General features: G+C 47.1%; 2 protein-coding genes across 2 annotated transcripts; both read left to right on the top strand.

Annotated features, from left to right (window-relative positions):
- The first annotated feature begins 5,098 nt into the window (after positions 1–5,098).
- On the top strand, positions 5,099–11,476 carry ahdc1 (AT hook, DNA binding motif, containing 1). The gene is made up of 3 exons (XM_061092203.1): positions 5,099–6,292; positions 7,120–8,807; positions 9,730–11,476. The coding sequence occupies exons 1-3, from the start codon at positions 5,099–5,101 to the stop codon at positions 11,474–11,476; spliced, it is 4,629 nt and encodes a 1,542-aa protein (XP_060948186.1).
- A 4,290-nt stretch (positions 11,477–15,766) lies between these two features.
- On the top strand, positions 15,767–21,897 carry LOC133026299 (probable methyltransferase-like protein 24). Its single transcript, XM_061093174.1, has 5 exons — positions 15,767–16,120; positions 17,617–17,715; positions 19,735–19,871; positions 20,072–20,339; positions 20,924–21,897. The coding sequence occupies exons 1-5, from the start codon at positions 15,767–15,769 to the stop codon at positions 21,227–21,229; spliced, it is 1,164 nt and encodes a 387-aa protein (XP_060949157.1). The 3' UTR covers positions 21,230–21,897.
- Positions 21,898–22,469: the final 572 nt, after the last annotated feature.

Below are 22,469 nucleotides of genomic sequence, written 5' to 3'. Positions count from 1 at the left end.
AGAGAGTGAGACAGTCAGATGAGGGTTGGCTGTGTGTGCGTGTGTGTGTGTGTGGGATGGGGGGGGGATCCTGGTTATATATTGTTTAATGTTTGGAGCTTCTTCTTCTCCTTCGTCCCCTGTGTTCATCCTTGGCACGGCCACCACTGTATCTGCTGTGTGAAGTCTGTTTATGTGAGATGTGTGCCGCCTAAACGTCTGTCTGCCTTTTTGTTTGTCTGCACATATGGTTTATGTGCTGGTCTCTGTTCACTTATATGCTGTGTGTGTTTGTGTGTGTGTGTGTGTGTGTGTGTGTGTGTGTGTGTGTGTGTGTGTGTGTGTACGCGTGCACGTGCTGGCTTTTGGCAGGAGCTAGAGCGTGCACACTGATGATGGAGATCATTAGGAATTTCCTGCAACTGGGGAGGTGGTGGTGTTTTTTTGGAGAGGGTTTGTGTGGTGGGGGGGTGGGAGGCAGCAGCAGGATGGGTGGGATGCGAGTGGGTGAGAGATAGAGAGAGAAGAGGTCAGAGTGAAGGAGAGCGGGTGGATGAGGGATGAGGGGGTCTGCGTGTGTGTGTTCAGTCGGACTCCGTCTCCGTTCGAGTGACGTGTGTGATCCGCCAAAGCCCAAAGTTCACCTCTGCTCTGAAGGGTTGCCGGTAGCAACGTGTGTGCTGGCTTGACGGCCCCCCCCCACAGAGCGGTCTGTGTGTACATCGGTCCTCGGCCCCTCTGGCACACTTACAGCCCCTCCAGCTCTCCGACGGCCGAGGTCTGATGATCGGAAGAGTTGTTATGTGCTCAAATTTGAGCTGCCTGCAAATGCTCCGCGGTGGAAGCATGACCTCATAACTTCAGTTTTTCATTTTTTCTTCACTTTGTTGAATTAAAACTTTTTAGCAATTTGGCCAAGTAAATTTTTTTCGGGGAAAAGAAACCCTGCCTTCCACATCCAAAATGTCAACATATAATTTTTAAGATGTTAGGCTTGTGCTCATGCTAAACGGACGGTTTCTGAAGTTGAATAAAGTTTTGCTAAAGCTGCCGTGAAACGATTCAATCCATTAAACATGTTTTTGTGTGTGTTGCTTGTTTCTCGCTCCGCACTCAAACCTGAGATTTGATCGGCGCTTCATCCACCAGTCAAGAAGTGACGCTGTACATACTCGACAACGTGTGAAGTCTCAGTGACGAAACTGGAATCCAACATGACGCGCCATTTTTGTGACAAATGAATAATTGAAAACACGTCGTCGTCAGGTTTCGCTCGTTGTCGTTCTCGTTAATGGATCAGTCGGATGTTTGTTCTGTTTGTGGACGGAAGTTGGGCGTCGTCACGTGTGTTGTGTGTCGGTTTGAGGCGGCTGGGGGGTTGGGGGTGGGGGGGGGGACGGGAGGCTGATGGTAGCTGAGTCTCTGCCGCGGTGTCACTCGGTCTCTGTGGACCCCCCTGACCCACTTCCTCCCCCTCCCCACCTCTCCTCTTCTCTCTCTCTCCTGGCCTCACATACACTTTCTCCATATCCCCCCCCCCACACCACCACCACCACCAACCTCTTCTTCTTATCTGTCTAAACCTCTCTGTGGAGCACCCCCCCCTACCCCACCTCCTGCCGTCACCACCTATCTCTCTCTCTCTCTCTCTCTCTCTCTCTCTCTCTCTCTCTCTGTCTCTCTCTCTCTCTCACTACCTTACACTCTCTCCCCCCCTCCCTCACACCACTCCCCCCCCCACCCCCCCCTCCCATGCTGTTTCGGTGCTGCTGCCTGTCTCTTAGCAACAACTGCACACCCGTTAGAGCTCAGTGAGTGCTTTTACAAACACACCCAGGAAGACACACTCGCACACGCGCACATTCACACACACACAGACACACACGTACGTGCCTGCACTGACACACACACACACACACACACACACACACACACACACACACACACACACAGGGTCTAGTTCCTCATTGAGGGCTGCTGCTGGCAGGCCTGTGAGTCTGCAAGCCTTTTGTGGCAGTGAGAGAGATGGGAGGAGAATAGAGATGCTGTACAGCTTCCACGTACAGGAGGATTGTTCCTCTCACACTCTGCACGACAGGGCAACCGTCCAAAACCTGAAGATGACAGGTTCTCGCCTGCGATTCCACACAGGCAAACACTCTGTGGCAATATTGTGTTGTTGTTTCCTTCCCTGTGAGCTCACAATTGCTCCCCAAAAAAAAAACTTTTGTGCGTAGACAATTTTTTTTTTTTTTTACAATATCAAAACTTTTTAAAACAATATCACTCGTGTGCGAGCGGCTCTTTGTGAGACAGACTCAACAGATCACCATGTGGGAGCGTCTCACACCATCGGCAGTTTTCACAGAGACAATACGACGCCGCCGAGTGTTCCAAAGCCCCAGAGCCGCTCGGTGAAATGCACCAAAACCCTTTTCCTGCGTGCGACACCGAAGATATTGGGATGGCGGCTGATGGAGTATTTGCTTAAACAATGAATCATAGTGGGAGCGTTTGATAGGCTGGCATCTAAGCACCGTCAGGATGCCCCCTGCAGAGCACAGTCGAGGGATATTTGCATGTGTGTCTTTGTTTTGTGTGTGAGTATAAATGTTCATGGGTAGAAATATGTGTGTGTGTGTGTGTGTGTGATATGTATGTCTTTATGTGCAAAACGATGTGTGAGTGTGTGGGAGGATGAAGCTGTGGTGGCATATTTGCATGTGTCTTTGTGTGTTGGTACGTGCCGCTTTGTGTGTGTGTGTCTGTGAGTGACAGTGTGTTCATGTATGTCTAAGCACATGTGCAGCAATGTTTAATTAGAGCATGTGTTTCTCTCCGTCTCGCACGCACCGGTCAGATGGAGCCTTAATTAATGAATACTGTTAATTAGCAGGAAAGAGAGACTGAGAATGAGAGTGTGTGAGAAGAAAGGGAGGGAGGGAGACAGTGCTGGCATAGGAGGGAATGGGTGAGGGGGTTAAAGAAACTATGTTCTGCATGTGTGTCTGTCTGTGTGTGTGTGTGTGTGTGTGTGTGTGTGTGTGTGTGTGTGTGTGTGTGTGTGTGTGTGCGTGTGTGTGTGTGTGTGTGTGTGTGCGTGTGATCATCTCCATGTTTGTATGTCCCAGTTGTGTCATCCCTCAGAGCAACAGAACGTTGAGGTTGCTCTGCTCCATGTGTTCAGTCCCAAACTCTGCTACAGCAAAACTCTCCCACTCCTCCTCCTCCTCCTCCTCCTCCTCCTCCTCTTCCACTCCCGCTTCCTTCTCTCCTTCTCGCCTCATTTCAACTTTTCCCCCCCACATATACCTCGAATCAACGCGTCTCATTCGATCTGTCCACTCACCGTCCTTTCCCTATCTTGGCAATGTCTTTCACGTACCCGAACCTCTTCCTTCTCCTGCCATTTCTCAGGCTTTCTCACCAATTCAGTCAGTAATTTGAGTGTCTTTCACCCTCTCTGTTCCCCTCTTTCTTTCTTTCTTTCTTTCTTTCTTTCTCTCACTGCTCTGTCCTTCTCCCACCCTCCTAATCAGAACCATATGTTGGAGACGGAGGCAGAGGGATCTGACGATGGAGAGGATTGCGTTGTATGTGGAGAGTGTGCTGGAGCCAACAATGTGCGCGTGTGTGTGTGTGTGTGTGTGTGTGTGTGTGTGTGTGTGTGTGTGTGTGTGTGTGTGCAAAAGTGGGCACGCATACATACTTGGGTTTGTGCTTGAAATGTGTGTGTGTGAGCGTGGTCACGTGGGAGTCTGATAGCACGTGTGGTCCAGATTTCATAAGATTTCTGTCTCCTCTGGCTGTCGGTCCTTCTGCTTCTCCTCTACTCTGGGTTTCTCTATAATCCTCCAGTCGTTCCTGTCTTTTTGTCACCTTCATCTCTCCATCCTCTCTATTCATCACCTCTCTGCTTCCCCCTGGTGGCTGTGATTATTCACACATTCTCATTCTTCTTGTACCCTCCAAGTCCAGTAGTGCTTTGTAATGCAGTTGAAGAGTTTCTGCTGAAATGTGACATGCAGTGTGTGTCTGTGTGTGTGCGTGTGTGTGTGCTGTGATGATTATGTCTATTCACTCAAATATGGTGGTATTGGGAAGATGTGGCAAAACGCACCCATCTCCATACACAGCACATGACTGTATGTGTGGGGTCCTCATCATGTAGCATACATCAATATCAAATAGAGTAAAGCGGCTCTGACTCACAGGTGAACCCACAATCTGCTGGTTAACGTGAAATTTAAATGCCAAGTACGATAGACTTCAACATTTTTTATTGCAAGTCATCTTCAAAAATAATTGTGTCTGATGTGAGATGGTGCAGCCCTCACCAAAATACAGATTCTTGTCTGGTCTGATGCGTGCTGTGACATCATGCACTAATCTCTTATTCTCTCTGCTCCACCCTCCTTTTCCTTTTCTTCTCTCCCACTGCCGTCAACTCTCTGTCCCTCCCTCTGTCCTTCCGTCCGTCTGTCTGTCTCCCTCTTTCTCTTATTCCAGCAACCATGGGCAAAAGACAGGAGCAGAGGGGAGAGAAAAAGTATGTGAGCTCTCCACTGCAGTATTGATGACCCAATGATCCCCTGCAGAACAGAGCCAGTCAGGCAGACACAGCGAGGCTCAACTCAGAATCAGAATCAGAATCAGCGCCGCGACCGATCGGTGAAAGCAAGCGGCCGAACAGGATATGAATGGTAAATGTAATCTAATGTTGTAATGCTGCTGTGTGGGTGGCACAGTTAATAGAATAGAGTGCATTACAGATTAGGTTTATGGCCCATTGCCAAAAAAAAACGGTGGACGATTCCCTCACACAATTCCATCTGTGCTGCAAATGTTTGATTTAGATTTTTTATTCCTGCATGTTTGAAGCCTTAAATGACCAGTATATTTAGCAGCAACGAGTTTAGATTAAATGTATTAATTGCAACAACGAAACTTATTTGCAGACTTTCTATTCAGTTTATTATGTTTTTGTCTGCCCTCAGGTCCTTGAAGCTTCTTGCGAGCTGCCAGAGGAAGACGGCAACAAAGAAGAAAAAACTCATCTACATTCAGCAGAAAACATCTCCCTTTTTGCTCCCTCACTAACATCAGGACTATACACTGAATGAGTGGCTTGTCAGATAACCTATTTTCAGGCCAGTCTGGGGCACCACTGGGCTGTGGTGGAAATCAGACAGAGGAAAAAGGGTGCGTGGGAGAGCTGGAGGAGCTGGAAGGGCCTGAGCTCTGGACCAGGGAGCTCGGATTCCAGGCGGAGTTCCAGGACCCTTCCAACAATGGACTGGCCCCGGTGACCTCTGACCACTTTCCCGCCTTCCCAGCCTCTGCCCAGGCCAACGGCCTCCACCTAGAGAGAAGGCTGGGGCTCAGCACCTGTCAGCGGAGGCAGACGCAGACTCACACCACTGCTGAGACACACGCATTTGCAGAGACATTCAAAGACATGCAGACGCAAATAGACCCAGACATGCATGCACACATGGATATTTGTGGACACATGGATGTCAATGCACATACGGGTTCTGTTGGGCCTGAGCACTCCAGAACTCTCACAACAGAGGCCATACACACAAACTCACCTCAACCCCTGTCTTTGGCACTTGGCAATCATCCTGCCTCCACCAATCAGCTGGCAGCCCCAGTCCTCAAGGCAGAGAAAGACATTCCCTCAACCTTTTTCCCTATCGGCCCAAACCAAACCCCCGGCTCCTCTCCTCTTCCTGTGGAGGCGGAGAAGAAGTATGCACTCCGCAGCTCTGGACGTCCTCGCTTCCCCTGTCACCTGCGCAAATCCTCCCGCCTCCGCCGAAGCATGGAGGACGGGGAGAAGAGGGCAGTGAAGGAGAGGGGAGGAGAGGAGGAGTTGGAAGCATCGGAGGAAAAGATCTGGAGGGTTAAAGAAGAGGAGATGGCTGTTAGCAAGAAGGAAGAGCATTCGCCTGCTGTTCTTCGGGCAGCTGTCTTACCCGCAGCCCCCTGTCCTACAGATATCGCTCTCGCTCTAACTGTAGCCAAACCTGCTCCTAAAGCTGTACACAAACCTGGGCCCAGACTTGGCCATAAACCTGGACCTAAATCAAGGGTTAGGCCTGCACCGAAATCTGTCCAAAAAGCAGCTCCGAAAAGTGTCATGAAAAAGCGTCAGGCAGCACAGTCCATTGCTCGTCGTGTCCCCCCTCACCTGCCGTTCATGAACACATCCACCATTGCTGCGTCTCTGTTAGCTGTTAAGGAGGAACCTGTTGCACAGCTGGGGGTATGTCCTCCTAATAACCGGAAGAGTAAACGATTTGTCGGCGTAAGTTAATTTATTATCACATATCACTGTTACTAATAACACTTTAGACCAGGGGTTTTCAACCGGGGGTCCGCGACGGCATTGCAGGGGGTCCGCGAAATTCGCTTTGATATTTCAACACATTTCCAGATTACTCTTGAATATCGTGAAAATTCCTTAAATAAGAAAAATATGTCTAGAATAATTTAAAGGTGCTGGTGATCGTGAGGTTAAACTTGAGTAGGCCTCAATTGTTTGTGTGATATTGTATGATTATCATTTCTGATATATTCTGCATTACTTTGTCATCTTCCCTCTTCAGTTGTAGCCCCAGTTTATGTTGATTGTTATTAATCACCGTTACTTTAATGTTCTCAACATGTCAGTACATTTAAGTCATGAACGTTATATATTGATGTACATATGTTTCTGAGATGCGGTACAACCACTGTACAAACTGCATTTTAATTTTGTTTTCAATTCTTAAGCACTGAAAATCAACCGTTTTTGTTGTTTTTTCACAGATTTTTCTAGATTTCAGGTGTTTAAGTAGATATATCTAGATTATCTAGATTTAAGGTTTTTAAATAAAACCAACATAGAAAACCAAATGTTAAAACTTCCTTCTATCCGCATGCACGCACGCACACGCACACTCAAACGTAGGCACGGGGGCGCGCAGGAACATCAGTGGGCCGCGGATTACTTTCTAGACAGAATGGTGGTCCCTGGGACAAAACCAGTTGAAAACCCCTGCTTTAGACCATGTATCGTATCATATCGTAATGGAAGCGTATATTTTAAGAAATCGCAATTAATTTTGTTTTTCATTGGTCTGTTCTTTTCAGGTGAGAAAGATTGTCGTCAAGGTGGCTCGCATTCCCGTCAGCCTCAGCCGCCGACAGAAGAGCTACAAGATTTCCAATCTGGAGACAGTTACCGGAACAGAGAAAGGCAACGATGGCAGTCTGGAGGGCTCGGAGGCGGTTCGAGAGCCCACCGCACTTCTCCGCATGAAGAACAACGGGAAGAGTATTATGGTGATGTTCCCTCCTGGAGAGCTGCCTGTTATTCTCAAACGCAGGAGGGGTCGGCCGCCAAAACAGGCTCTGCCAGGAATACCGGGAGAGCCTCCAAATGCTGGCAGCACTAGTGGTAATGGAGACCAGCCCAAAAAGCCCCGGAGGCGTCGTCGGACTAAACTCCCTTCTCCTTATCCATCTTATGTTAATGATACTAATGATGTGAAAACAGAGTACGGGGATGTTCTGTCCAAACTGGCTTTTTTAAACCGCCAGCCACCTGCCACTGGCCGTTGCTCTCCACCTCGATGCTGGACACCCAGTGAGCCCGAGAGCTTTCACGTGCCCTTGGAAAACCCTGGAATATCCACCATGCTCCACCGCCTCACCGGGTATAGACGCCCGCGGGGGGGCAGAGGAGGGGGCGCTGGAAGAGGTGGCGGAGCAGCAGGGGGTATCGGGGGCAGTGAGCACAATAAGAACACCTTCAGTGACTTCTTTGAGTCCATCGGTAAAAATCGGAAACTGAGCCCCATGTCCGAGCATGGATTACCAAGGAAAAGGGGGAAGGGTAGGGGAGGGGGTGTGGTAGGAACTGAGCCCGGCGTGGAGAAAGTGGTCAAGAAGAAACGGGTGAGGAAAAATGGCGCATGTAAAGGGGAGGGGGTGTACATGGGGCAGGAGTGGCCCAATGGGACAGGTGGCTGGGGGGAGGACGGATGTCTGGAGAAGGAGAAAGGTCTGGATGGGTTTCAGCTCTGTGGATCACCGAGGGGGGGCTTTTCATCCTGTGAGGTCGGAAGGGGGGGTGCCTACAGCAGTCCGGGGGGAAGCAGAGGTGTTGGCCCAGCGGGAGAGGACTCACAAAGCCTGTTCGCTGGATATTTCCGCTCGCTGCTGGACTCGGACGATTCATCCGACCTGCTGGACATTTCCTCGCAGTCAAACGCCCGCAAAGCTTCCTCCGCCCCGGGTTACGAGCCGTCCAGCCCAGCTCCCGGTCACAGCTGGGCCCCGGCGTTTTCCAAGTGGTGTTCCAAGGGTGGCACTTCTGGGGCGGAGGGTTCAGCGCAAACACATTGCTCCTCAGCCAGGCCTCCGTACAGCTACAGCAACCTGGCCCAAACATCTCCCACCACTTCTACCTATCCCAAATCCACCCCTCCATCTCTCTCGCACTCTCCTAGCTCCCCACATCCTGCCTCTTATGGGCACTATTCCTCTGGCTACTCCTCCTCCTCTCCTGCAGTGTCACAGCGATCCTCAGACTGCAGCTTCGCTTACGGGTCCGGACACAGCAGCGGCAAGCCAACGCCTGTCGGCCAGATTGGCTATTCCAGCTACCAGGCAGCAGCCAAGAGGGGGTTTTGTGGATATCCTGCAGCAGGTCATTCCTCCATGGTGCGGGGGGAGACCACAGGACCAACATCACCTGGAGGAGGGTACATGTCCGTGGCCAGAGGCAGCCCCTTTAGCTCCTCCCAACAGTACAGCTCCAATCAATGGAGCTACAGGTAAAGCTTAGTGTAGCTTAGTCCCTTTTATACACACACGCCCACTCACACAGACACACATACTTATTCGTTCAGCTTTAACTTTGCCATGGGAACTTTTGAGCACTGCATGATACGTGATCAGGATTTGCTCTTAAGGGGGGGAAAAGAAACAAGGCAACATGGAAACGAAAAGAAACTAAAGCAGATTCAGTGGAATTCTCAGAGCATTTTCAAGTAAACAAGTAAATGTAGCTGTAAATGAAGTGGACCCATTAAACTCATAACAGACATGTTCACATTTGCTTCAGTAAAGCTTTACACTTTAAGGGCATCATCTCAGGTCCCAGACGATGTGACACGTCCCTCAGGGCGGCTGGTGTGGAGGTGGAATGTGCCTCCAAGCCTTCGCCAGCCGTCTGGTCCCACCTCAGCACGCTGAGGCTCAATGTTCATCAATTACTCCACATCAGCACGCGCTGGACCTCGTAAAAGTTCCCTGGATCACTAAAGAATTTTGCGATTTTAAGGCATTGCCGAATTGCTTTTTCCACACAAAATCTGACTTGGTGTAAATGAATGAAGTGATTTAATGTTTTCTTCGATTAAAAGAAGAAGTACAAACTAGTAAAAGTCTGATCATGGCAGGATCAAAAGCGCTGTGATTTGCCAAATATTAATGTGTAATTCAAGCTCATCATTTTCAATTTTTACATGTCCACCATGTGCTAATTAACAGTCCATTCCTGTCATTAGTAAACTCGGGGCTAAAATGTGCACCGTGGTTATACAGCAGAGGAATGCATAATTTCCACCCACATACAGAGAGGTCTCTTCAGGTTCTTGATACTGGTTTGTGGAGAAGCAACGAAGAGCGTGGAAAATCAAAACTTTTTTAAAGAAAAATTGTGCTTTATAATATTTTATTTTTGTGTTTCTTCAGACAAGGTTACGGCGGCTGGTCAACAGACGGCTTCGGGCCTCAGTATCACGGCTACGGTGAATATGGCTCCAATGAGTCCAAAGACATCCTGGACATCTCCAACTACACCCCCCAGAAGGCCAAGCGACAACCTTTTCCTGAAAGCCTGTCAGAATCCTCCTCTGACTCTTTGCATCTTGGATCTGCAGCCACCGGTATCGCACCGAGCCCTGCAGGCGGCACGTTCAAACTGGCTGAGGCCGTCTCTGTCAGCGGAGAAGGCGCTCAGTCGAGTCTGTCCAGCCTGGAGAAGCTGATGATGGATTGGCACGAGGGCGCTTCGGGGTCCTCGTATAACTGGAGCCAGAACGTCCTCTTTCAGGGAAGCGGAACCATCAAACCTGGCCGCGGCCGCAGGAAACGGACTGAGCCACAATCAGAGAAAGATGGTGTTTCTACGTTACACTCGGATTCCCAATCCAGTCCCTCGCCAACGCCAATTCCTGGACCTAAGCGAGGAGGCGTAGGTGGGCGGGGCAGAGGGTCCAGAGGTGGTAGGGGGAGGCTGTCTCCGTGTCAGAGGGAGCGGCCTAAAGGCAGGGGCAAGGCTTCCTCTACGTGTGGATCAGGAGGAGTAGTGTCTGCTGGAGGCACAGAGGGGTCTGGGCTGTTCCAGGAGGTGCTGGATTATTACAGCGGTGACAGTAGCAGCCTCTCTCCCCTGGCCACTCCCAATCCCGCACCCCCATCCAGCTACCTCCCGGACCCCTGTGAGTACCCCTCCCCTTATTCGGCTCACCCCTCCACACCTTCCTCTGAGGAGAGATATCCGGCCTTATACCCTGGAGAGTCCTCCTCCTCTCTCTCACCCGGTGTCTCGTCTCCCCCTTACCCTCCCAAGCCCACCCCTCCTCCTACCCAGTCTTACCACCCGGTCCCATCCAGGACCTTCTCCCCCTCCTGCTCCCCCTCACCACGGGTAACCTCCCACTGCAGCACTGCACTGAGTCCTCCTCATCGCCCGGCTCCGAAAGACCCACAGTTCTCCCAGTACGACTCCCCGAGCTACTGCAGCTCCCCCTATTGGTACGGACAGACGTCGCACAGCGGGAGCCCGAGCCCACACTCGCACGGCACACACTCGAACACAGCTGTGCACGCACACAGCAACCCGCATACAAGTCCTCACGGAAACGCACACGGCAATCCACTCGCCAGCCCGAGCGCAAACACACACACTCACATCATCCAGACGCCCCACGACACGCACCATCACAACACCCAGCCGCACGCAAACCTGAGCTCGCACGCCAGCACCCATCCCGCCTCCCACCTCCAGAGCAGCCCCCTCTCTCACTCCAACCCACACAGCAACAATCAGCCCCACCACAACGCACACACCAACCCCAGCACTCACCTCCCGTCCCACACACACTCCAGCCCCAGCCCCAGCCTACTCTCCCACTCCACACCCCTGCTTTACGAAGAGCGCAGCCCCCCCTCCACTATGAGCGCCCACAAGCGGGATCTGACCCCCCACCCCCTGAGCACAGGCCACCGCCAAGGCCCCCTGCCTCACTCCTCATACCTCAAAGCTCCCCTGGACTCCTCGCACCATCAGGAGGACATTAGTGGCTTCTCCCTGTCCCACCAGTCCTACCAGGGCATGGGACACCGGTACCCCTCCCAGGTGGCACAGGGAGGGGGGGTGTTGTGCCAGCTCTTGGACCCAGCCAATGATGAAAGCTTCAGCGTCACCAGCCTGTAACAGCAGGTGGGTTGATTTAACCTTCAAGCAAACAACAAGCCCATTAAGGAGGATGACCATTAGTTTTGATAAAAAACGTGTAGAAAAGCTTGCCAAGTGTTTTGAAAGAGGTTCAACACTTAATATTTAATTGGATGATGAAGCTTTGATAGTTCAGTCAGACAAGTCACGTTGTAAATGTTTATTGCAGCAGCAGAACAGAGTGAGAGTCTGGCATCAAGGCTCCTAAACCCAGATATGATTAAATACAGTAGATATAATGGGGAGTGAGCTTTAACCCACCTGTTGGTGGATGCTGGGGGGGTGGCAGGGCTGAGTCAACAGGCAGCAGAGGCACTGACAAACAAAGGCAGTGATGGGAAATCTTTCTACTTTGAATAGGCCACCAAATTGGGAAGGGATGTATTTCAGTCAACTTCTGAAGCAGTTTCACAAGAAAGTTTATCCTATATTTATATCTCAAAAGATCTGGATAGAAAACGTTTTTTAATCAGCTTTTTCCGGATTATATAAGGCTGCAGTATTGATGGGACATGGACATAAAGGCATCTTGTCTTTATATCTGAGGTGCAAAAGTCCCTGATTGGTTTGGTTTTAATTTAATTTGATGTTGACAAAAGGTGAAATGTCATGATTGACATCTGAGACTGAGTGGCGATTGGTCAAGCACGTGTATTGGCGAGGTCTCGATACTGCAGCTCCTTCCCCTGATCACTTCTGCTCAGACCCCGGCTCCAAATAGCGCCATCGGCCTAAGATTGCAATGTTTGTATCCTGGATATTTTAGCTATTTTGTACAGTGAAAAGAAGTGGAGATGCGTCGTCCATCTTTGTTTACAGCCTACGGTCAAAATATGTTCAAGCTGTGATACTCAATAAAAACTCTTGAGCTGAAGTGCAAAGAGGTAAACTGTGCAGACAGACTAACTGCATTACATTATGCACCAAATCGACCTTTTTTACAGGGATACGATCAAATATAGTCGAGGTGTATTTCATTGAATTCATATTATAATGCTTTTCTTTATCTCTGTCTCATATTGCTCTCTTTTCCTCACCTGTATCTCTCTCTCTCTCTCTCTTTGTTTCTCTTCCAGGTGCATTCAGTCCAAGCTTTTACAGATTTGCAAACATTCTTTTTCATTTTTGTTATGGAGACTTCTTTGTGAGAGACTGTGAAAATGAAGGTTGAGAATTTAGCTGCCAGCTTTGGACAGTAAAGCTTTAATTCTCCAGCACTGACAATCAAAAATCCGCCACAACTTAAAACACCCAAGCATGTGCACACACTTCACACACACACATACACACACACAAACACGCACACACACGCACACAAATACAGACAAGCATGTGCAGATCAGTTCACTACCTAAACATGACCACGTTGAACCATACATGTGTACACTCACTCCCACTCTGTGCTGGAATGAGGGACTGGCCAGGAGGAGCTGACAGATGAAAGCCAGATGCTGACGGACAGAGACAAACCTATTTCCTCATTCCGTGGAGTCCTGCTGTGGTACATAGAGGACTCCATTTCCCAGAAGTCTGTATCTCACCAAAATCTTTCTGGTCTTGTTCTGTACATCTGCAATATGGACAACCTCGGAGCATGCCGCTCTGCCTGTTTCTCTCTTTCTGTTTCTCTCCTCTGTTCTCCCCTCCCCTTCTTTGCTAAACCAGCAACCGTGTTCTGCACTCGACTCACCGACACTGTCATTTCTGTCTCGTGCTCCAAACCTGAACCGCATCTGAGCCCAAAATTGACTTTTTGAATACCATGAGCCTTGCAAATGTCCTGCTCTGTGCACTCTCTCCTTGTGTTGTGTCCCATAAGAGAAAAAGTGGACAAAATAATGTTTCTGCTCTTGAAATACCAGCATCTGTATATACGACTCCAGCTCCAAGCCAGGGGCCCCTCTTCACTCGGAGGGTCCGCCATCGTCATGCCCTCCTCAGCGTTCTGCCATGGTTTCTCTGCTCTGCGGGGGGGATGGGTTTCTGGTCGTGGGGATGGTATTAGGGGGTGGAGGGGGGCTGCAGCATGGAGACTCAACATCATGTGTTTTGATGTTTTAAACTACAAGGGAAAGAGACATTGAAGTCATAAAAATGGCCCCAAAGAGACTCTTGTTTTTCTGTGTGCAAATGTGAGACAGAGGGGGTTGTGTTTGCGTGACTGCAGTAATGCATGTATCTGTGTGTGTGTGTGCGTGTGTGTGAGTGAGTGTGTAAGTGTGTGAGTGTGTGCGTGCCTATGGGGTCAAAAGGAGTGAAGCTCCCCAGACACCAAAGTTCTTGGCGGGGCCTCATTCTTTCTTTCACTCTCCCTTCTTTTTTCTGTGGTCTTGTGTTGTTTGGTGGTTTTTGTGATGAAAAAAAAAATGTATATCTGTCTGTTACATATCATGTATGTATCTGAGGTGCAAAATATTTAAATACACATTCTGTTCTTGCCATTGGTAACTCTGTCTATAGCATACTGCTTCTTTAAGGGATTAAGGGAGGTGTGAGCGTGTTTGTGTGTGTGCGTTTTAGAGCCTCCCTGAGTATTGGGCTTTGCCCAGGCTGTCTGGGACTGCGAGCGAGAGAGTTCAGTCAAGGACACAATTCGACAGGGAGCGCAAGGGAGGGGAGGAGAGGAGAGGAATGGATGGCGGGGAGAGCAGGGGAGGATGTGTTGGAGGGAAAGAAAGAAACCAGACTCAGGAAATCAGAAAAGAGTGTCGTAGAGGTTTTAAAGCCAGTGAAACAAAAATGCACAAAAATGTACTGTTGCAAGATTCCTCATCCAAATAAGGAAATGTACTAAAGCACGGCGTGAAGGCTGCTGCAGAGAGCTGACAGGAAGGAGGGACCTATACATGTTGTTGTGGTTAATCATTCAATAGTATAGAAAATGTGTGTCTGACTGTGTGTGTGTGTGTGTGTCTGTGTGTGTGTGTCTGTGTGCGCCACACAGAAAGAGAAAGCAGATGGGGACAGTTTACTGGCTGCATATTGTGTACAGTTTGTCAACAGGCTGACTAAATAGACTCAGACATCGCCAGAGGAAATGTGTTTGCTGTGACATTCCACTGTATGGTGGAAGAAGACACACACTGTCAACAACATGACATGACAGAGAGAGAGAAAGAGAAAGAGGAGGAGGGGGCAGAGCAACAGCCCCCTCATATATTATCACTTTACCGTATATTTATGCAAAATAACGGCTTTTCATTTAAATATAAAACATACTTTTCTGTGCTGAACTCAACCGCCAATTTCCCCATAGTGGGAAGAATGAAGGAATCTTATTTTTCCACTCAGTATCAGATAATTTACTGAAGTAAGTAAAAGCAGAAATACCACAATATAAGAAGACTCTATTACAAGTCCAATTATTTCATGCAAAAATCCAAAACGCTCTTAAAGCATTCATTATGCAGTAGAATGCCCCCTGCCTGTTATATATATATATATATATATATATATATATATATATATATATATATATTACATGATTTGATTATGGATCTTTTACAATGTCAGCAGCATTGTAATGTAGCTGCTTAACAGGGAGCTTCCACTTTCTGTACAGTTGAATTGTATAATCTGCAGCATAGCATCCGGCATGTGATGTTTTAGTTTAGTTTTTAATATCAAATACATTATGTGGGGTAAAGGGTAAAATATGTTAATGAGAGACCCTGTCCAGTACCAAATTCAAGTATTCAGCTAAAGTGGTCCCACTACTTAAAGTAGTTAAACACTTAAGTTACACAACTAAAGGTACTTAGAGGCCACAAACATAATTATTGTTTTTATATTTATGCATGAGGTTTTGGGGAATAATCAAAACTGGATTAATTAATATAATATTTATAAAACCGTTAGAATCATTACGAAAATGTTTCACCAAAGCAGTTTGCGGATCTAAAATTAGTGCAGGACTGTTTATTCACTATACATACAGAACAGTAGCAGGCCTGTGTGGATGTCCAGCTCTTTCTTTCTGGTTATAACTAGTTGATTATTACTAATAGATATTTAAGAGGAGGGGTCCACACTCGTTTCCAGGGGTTAACTGTTGGGGTCAGCTGTGGGCTAAATAAAACGCCTGTCACTGTGTCAACAAGGCCACCAATGACCGAGGAATGCGCCTCCTCATCGCAGCTCTCCCCTGGGGGTAAAGGAGAAGGAGGAGGAGGAGGAGGAGGAGGAGGGGACATCTCAGCCGGGACTTTCCTCTTTGCCCCACAGAGCCGGCGATGTTCCCCGGCGCGGTGCCGCCCCGGTGGAGGTAGGATGCGGACCTGTGCGCGGTGGAGGAGCCGCGGCGGGAGCCTCCTCCTCCGGCTCCGCTGGAGGATGCCGCTCCTGCTCCTGGCGCCGCCGGTTCTCCTGGCGCTCCAGCTCCTCCTCGTCGTCGGGCCGCGGTTCCCTTCAGCCGCCGGGGCCGGGCCGGAGGAGCAGGAGGACGCGGTCGCCTTCTCGGTCATTAGCATCGAGCCAGAGAGGAGTAACCCGTCCCTCCGCCGGGGAATCCCGTCCTCCTCCTCCTCCCGCAGACTGGGTCCGGAGGAAGAGGAAGAGGAGGTGGAAGATGGAGAGAGAGGGGAGGGAGCCCGAGCCTATGAGGATGAGAACGAGATACATCAGGTAAGTTCACCACGAGAGCAAAGTAAAAAATAATATAATTATAAGAACAGATGTTGATGACTGATTTTTATAATTGTGTCATCTGTCATTTACATTAAGTGTCTAGCCTAAAACAGGCTAATAAGACATCTAGAGTTGTAACAAGAAAGAAAGAAAGAAAGAAAGAAAGAAAGAAAGAAAGAAAGAAAGAAAGAAAGAAAGAAAGAAAGAAAGAAAGAATGTAAGAAACCAGAGAACTGAAAATATTCCGTCATCATCAGTGGACCATGAGCATGTCTGGATTTTGAACCCATTACATTTGTAGATACTCATCACAATAAGGATGTAGCAGAAGAAAATGTGATTCTTTCTTACCTATGCTTATTTCACACAATTGACCTGGATGTTTTTAAATCAACCAGCTTCCAGGGCCAGAGTTTGGATTTTTGTTCTCAGCTGCAACTGAGGGCCTTTGACTCTTCTATAAGTTTGCTGTATAATATAAGTGCCAGATTTTCATATATGTTTGTAGTTTGGGTTTTAACACGATATCTAATACTTTTTCTTAAAGTAACTTTCAACTAATTGTGTTCAAGCTGCATTAACACATATATTGCAATATAGCTTTTATTTATTGATTTCCATATAGACCTTTGGAGGAAATGTTACTTTTCCATGCACCTTCAGTATTTACATAGTCATTCGCTCACTTATTAAGTCAATTCAATTCAATACATACATATTCCATTTATCAGTGAGAAGGAGACAGATTCAGCCCATTCACCGTGCTCAGCTGGAGAGATCCAGATGTGAACAGATGCTGTGGTTTCCTCTGTCTCTGGGTTCGTTATGTGGGTTCAGCTTGTGCACACGCGGCCCTGTGAGTTATTACAGACATGATGGAACAGGTGAGCGCAGCACTGACCCCAGATCAGAGAGCGGCGACAGCTGTTCTCTCTCTTTGGCCCTCAGTCACACGCAGAGCTCCAGCCTTCACCTGTGCATGTGAGGGTGGGTGAGTGGGTGTGTGTCTGTCCCCTCTTTACCTCACACTCCTTCCCCCCACCCCCCTCTATCTCTGTCTTTAATTCTCCTTCTTTCTCTCACTGTCTCTTTTTCGGCCCGAGGCTAAACTCCCTGACTCATTCTGTGAATCATCAACCCCCCCCCCCACCCCCCATGACACCTCCTCCCTATGAGGGTTGCCATGGTGACCGCAGGGTTCAGCATGAGTCTGGTGGGGGGGTGGTGGGGGCTTTCTTTTGGCACCGTGTGTGATTTTACGTTACAGTGCCCCCAGGCAAACATCGTATACCAGCAGGACTGAGGTCAGGGCCTGTGACCTGCGCCTCCTCAGCACATATACCTGGGGCAGAGGGTGGGGGGGTGGGGCAGACACACTCACGCTCATTACTGGAATTCTCAGGCTGTGTATAATTACTCCTCTCCCCCCGACAATCCACCTCCACATTACCATGAATATCAATATATTGATATGTATGTCCGTATGTTGCCAGGTTGGATCCAGAGCCCTGGAGGTGCAGCCGTGGGCGGACAACAAGCCGTCCTTCACGGCAGAGCTCAGTCGTCTCATCACGTACATCACCAGGCCACAGGTAGGCTACAAATAATGTCAGATTAAACATATACTACTGTCAAATAAAAACATCTTATCCTCTTAAATGGCAAGGATTGAAAATGTGTGAAACCTATTAATGCCCTTTAAAGGCCCCAAACACAATTTTCAATGTAAATGACACATGATAACACTGTGAAATTGCTTTTCCTTCAAAAAAGTTTTGAAGGACTATGGTATTACAAAAGGTCCCCATTTTGTCGACTTCTGACCCTTAAATCAAAGTTATAGTTTGGTTCTTTTATTTTACAATATCTGACTGAGACAGAGACATTGGTGCTGACCTCCGTCATGGCAGCAACATTCAAATGATCACTTCCTCTTTAGCAAGTTGTCTTTAAAATAAAAACACAATATTTGTTTTTGGTTTTCTTCGCTGCAATCCTTTATATTGAATTCGCAGAGATTTTATTTTGAAAAGTTGTGAGCTTGAAGATTGTGTCAATGCTTAACAGACCTCTGAAATAGCCGACATGGAATGTATGGAAATGTAACAGCAGTTCAATAAAACGTTTGAACCTAAAAAAACACTCATGTGAACAGTAATAAAGGAAAATTCTGTTTCAATTGTATACAAAACATTGGCTTTAAAATCTCAATTGCAGATAAACCAGGTGGGATGAACGCAAAGTTTTATAACTTCACGCTGCACTTTTCACTGTTTATAAAAAGCTTCAGCACACAAACAAAGAAAAAGTGACAGTACATTGTAGAACTGTTTTAGGAGGACTCACTAATTACAGGGTATAATAATGAAGTAGCGCTGAGCTTATAGCCTTAGGATAGTCTAAGAAAACAAACAGCTTTAGAACAGACACTGCATTGGTCAAAGAATTTGAACCGGCCTGAAGAGGTCAAACTATCCAGTAATTTACCCAAAGCACAAAAAAAAGAGTTATGAGCTTTGTTTTGAGTTATTTGTTCTCTTTTTCTATTCCGTCTTTCCGATCATCTTGTGACCCCTCAGATTCATCATGTGACCCCATGGGAGGGTCCTGATCCTGACACTATCAGTGGTCTAATATAATGGGCTCAGCTCAAAGGTCTTAGATTCTACTCTAACTCCTAAGGGACGTACGTGCTGCAGCCAGGAGTTAGAGCTTGCCAAGATGCTAATCAATAAAACTTCACTTTTTCTACTACTACTTCTTCTGCACTCCACTTTTCCCACTTGAGCAACTGCAGACTTGCAGTGTGGGGGTTAACATAGTAGTAATATGATCAGTCAGGCACTGTCAATATGCGTGCGGCAGAATTCTGCCAAATCTGGAGCCAGTAAAGCCTTTCAGTTCCAGACTGGAAACTCCCAAACAAGAGTTAAGACTCGTGTCACACCAAGTGCTGAGGAACTGGGAGGGAGAATGATATATCCACTGATAAAACCCAGTATACTGTGTGGATTTAGTTTTTCCCTCTCATTATAGAATACCTCCCAGAGAGTAGAATCTACTTTTGTTAGATGATCATCATCTACTTAATGTCCCATTTATAAGTCAGATAAGACAGAACCATCCCACTCTATAGTATCTCATTACCCCCCTAAAAGTATTGTTTATCCCTCAAAATTACCTCTAAACTAGTCTCTCACAGCTTCGCACTCCTTACTTCAGACAGCAGCTTGTACAAGACCACTTACCATGGGCATGTACAATGGACTTGTGCAGGCATCGCTCACATGCACACACACACACACACACACACACACACACACATACACACACACACACACACACACAGACTACCCAGGCCACCGTTAGCTGGTTAACATGGCAACTTCAGTAGACGCAAGAGAGGGATAGAAATAGAAATAAGACAAACATACCACTGAAGGAGACAGCTTTTGGAGGATAAAGTAATTACATTTGATACGGAACTTCGAAACCCTAAAGGCCCTTAGAAGCATGATCTACTCTCTGAATTGTTCTTGCATATTTAACAGGACAAGCTTTCACACAACTTCTTCAACTTATTTGACCTCTCTTTCTCTGTCCATCCTCAGCTGAACTGCTCCAGGGTTTTATCTCCCGGTCAGGCTCAGGCCTCACAGCCCCCTGCCGCCTCACCCCACTGGCTGCTGTGTGCTGAGGACTGGCTCCTTCCAGTTGCACACAGGCCATGTGTTGCATACTCCTTCAGGTGCGGCCATATGTTTGTACAGTATGTGCATGTGTCAGTGCATGTGCAGTGAGGCTTATGCGTTCACATTGCCTGCAAAGCTGGAACAAAAACTATGCAATGCATATTTAATCATGCATACAATAATCTTCAAACTGCCTCTGTGCTCCCCTGCCTCTCTGTCTATCGTTCTGTGTTTGTGTTTGTCTTTGTCTATCTAGTATGGATGGAAGAGATGCAGACTTTGTCAAGACTGTGACTGGGCTCGGATGTGAGGTGCACAGGTTTGATCCCAGCAACTCCAATACAGCTAATGGTCACCTTAGCAACAGTTTGGCTAGTAACCACAGCGACAGAGGTGTGGTCAGCCAGCACAAGATGTGGCTGGAGTGGCGTGCTCCAAGGAGGCGCAAGCGCAAGGCAAGAGGCAACCTGGGTAGTGTCTCGCAAACACTGGCAGACATCATGGCAGCTCTCGGACATCACACTGTAAGACACAAACACACACGCAAGCACACACACACACACACACACACACACACACACACACACACACACACACAGACGAACACACACACACACAGCAATTTTGAGAAACAGTGCCAAACAAACATACCTTAAGAGTCTTTTCACCCCAACATACCCGGGAAGCTCTCTTACTAGTGTGTTCCCATGGCAACAGGGCTCTGCGCCATCCCTGGGTGCCATGGCAACTATTTCAGTGAGTGGATCACACTGGCCCAGTTACATACTGCAGCCACCAGAGGGACCTACATATCTATAGTTTGAGAAAATGTTGTCTGAGAGAAAAGGGAGTCCTCCTATATTTCCATTTAAAAACATTTGACAATGATTGGCTATACTGCTTAACTATATGGAAATCAATAAGAATGGACAACATGAACAATTATACTGTATTCTTATATATATAAATACTGCCATTAACAAGAATGGTTCTAAATATGAACAAAATATTCACAATATTTGCCATAACTATAGCAGTTGCCTGGTATTTATAATCCTGCAGGACAATATTGCATTTTTATCTTCAATATATTCTTGTTTCTTTCAAGGTTCACTTTATGTTCGCCGACCTGCTCAGCGCAGAGTGGCGAGTTTTCCAGAACTGGATTGAGTCAGGAAGTCTGCAGAGTGTCCATCATCTGGTCGCCACAGTGCATCTGCAATGGGCAGGGTTTGAGGTGGGAGGAACCGATGAGGAGGTGCTGTGCTATTGGTTCAGCATCCTGCAGGGCCTGAGAGCTTCTGGCCTGAAGCTGGTCCACAGCTCTGCAGGAGATGGTCACAGTGTCCTGAAGCGGACTGTGGGCGACGCTCACAGCTCTTACACACTGAGCTGGGTCAACACAAGACATTAACACACACACATGAACGTGTACAGGTGTACACATGTGACTACACAAGATGCATGGCCTCAAATGAGTTTCCTACAATGAACTCCCCCACCCCCCTTTCATTTCAGGCTCACACATTTCTTAACATGACATCGCCCTCTTGTGGAGAGGAATGGACGTTTCTTTCTGTGACTCCACCCTCAGAGGGAGATACTGCTGTGTCTGTACATACACTGGCTAATTTGACCAAATATGGAGAAGAAGGAGGTTTTCATGATATAACCTGGCAACAGCATAGTGATGTAATAATTACAGATTCATTTCTGTCTGACGTGCACATTTTCATTTCTTTTTTGTCCTCGTTATTTTTATGTATTTGAACCATAGATATTTTGATGATGTAGTATTTTATGAATATCATATTCATACTATAATTATTCAGTGCAATCCCTTTTGCAGTTTTTGGCTCCAGCAGTGGTTTGAACATAGATTGTGTGCATCTGTGTAGGCCTTTGAAAGCTTTTATATGTGCAATAATTGTTTACATTGAAGAGAGGCTTTGGTTATATTAAGACTGATTGTCCCTGCTGTAAAATATATGGAAATTCTTCTATGAAACTGATGTATTGTTTGCACTGTGCTGTACAACAAAAAAGATGTGTCACAAATGTGGTTTTATACAGCAGTAAAAACCCAAAATAAATCCAGAAAGCCTTTACTAAAACGTGTCTGTCTCTCCTTGGATAACACTGATCAGCTCCAGTAATAGCCGGTTGTAATTCCATAATGAGTTTGGCTATATTTCTGACACTGTAGTAAATTTTTTAACAATCTTTGATATGTAATTCATTTGAAAAGGAAATAAACCAATTATATTACCTTTTTTTTGGGATACACATTTTACCTACATGGAAACCAAGTCAAATCATCCTCATGATGTCCTGCCAATGCATTTGACCCATCCCTTCTCTGGATTAGAAGACATCCTTGATTCACAAGCACATATATCTTCTATAGCTCCACTATAAATTGACTGAATAAAGAGATTTCTTCATTTCTCCCAGTCTTTCTCCAGATGGATGCCTAATTAAACGGTTTCACACACACAAACAGCCAACATCAATATATTTTCACAATAAAATAAAAGGGACAGTCTAAAAAACAAAATAAAACACATTTTCAACATCTTAAAAACACGGTCTCTTTCCTTCTCCTTAATAATACATGCTTTTGGTTTCCACAGTCTAAGGTAAAATAACTGATC

The sequence above is a fragment of the Limanda limanda genome, chromosome 19 (genome assembly GCF_963576545.1).
Source record: "Limanda limanda chromosome 19, fLimLim1.1, whole genome shotgun sequence".
NCBI classification, from domain to species: Eukaryota; Metazoa; Chordata; class Actinopteri; order Pleuronectiformes; family Pleuronectidae; genus Limanda; species Limanda limanda.
This window is presented reverse-complemented; position numbering and strand designations above follow the sequence as displayed.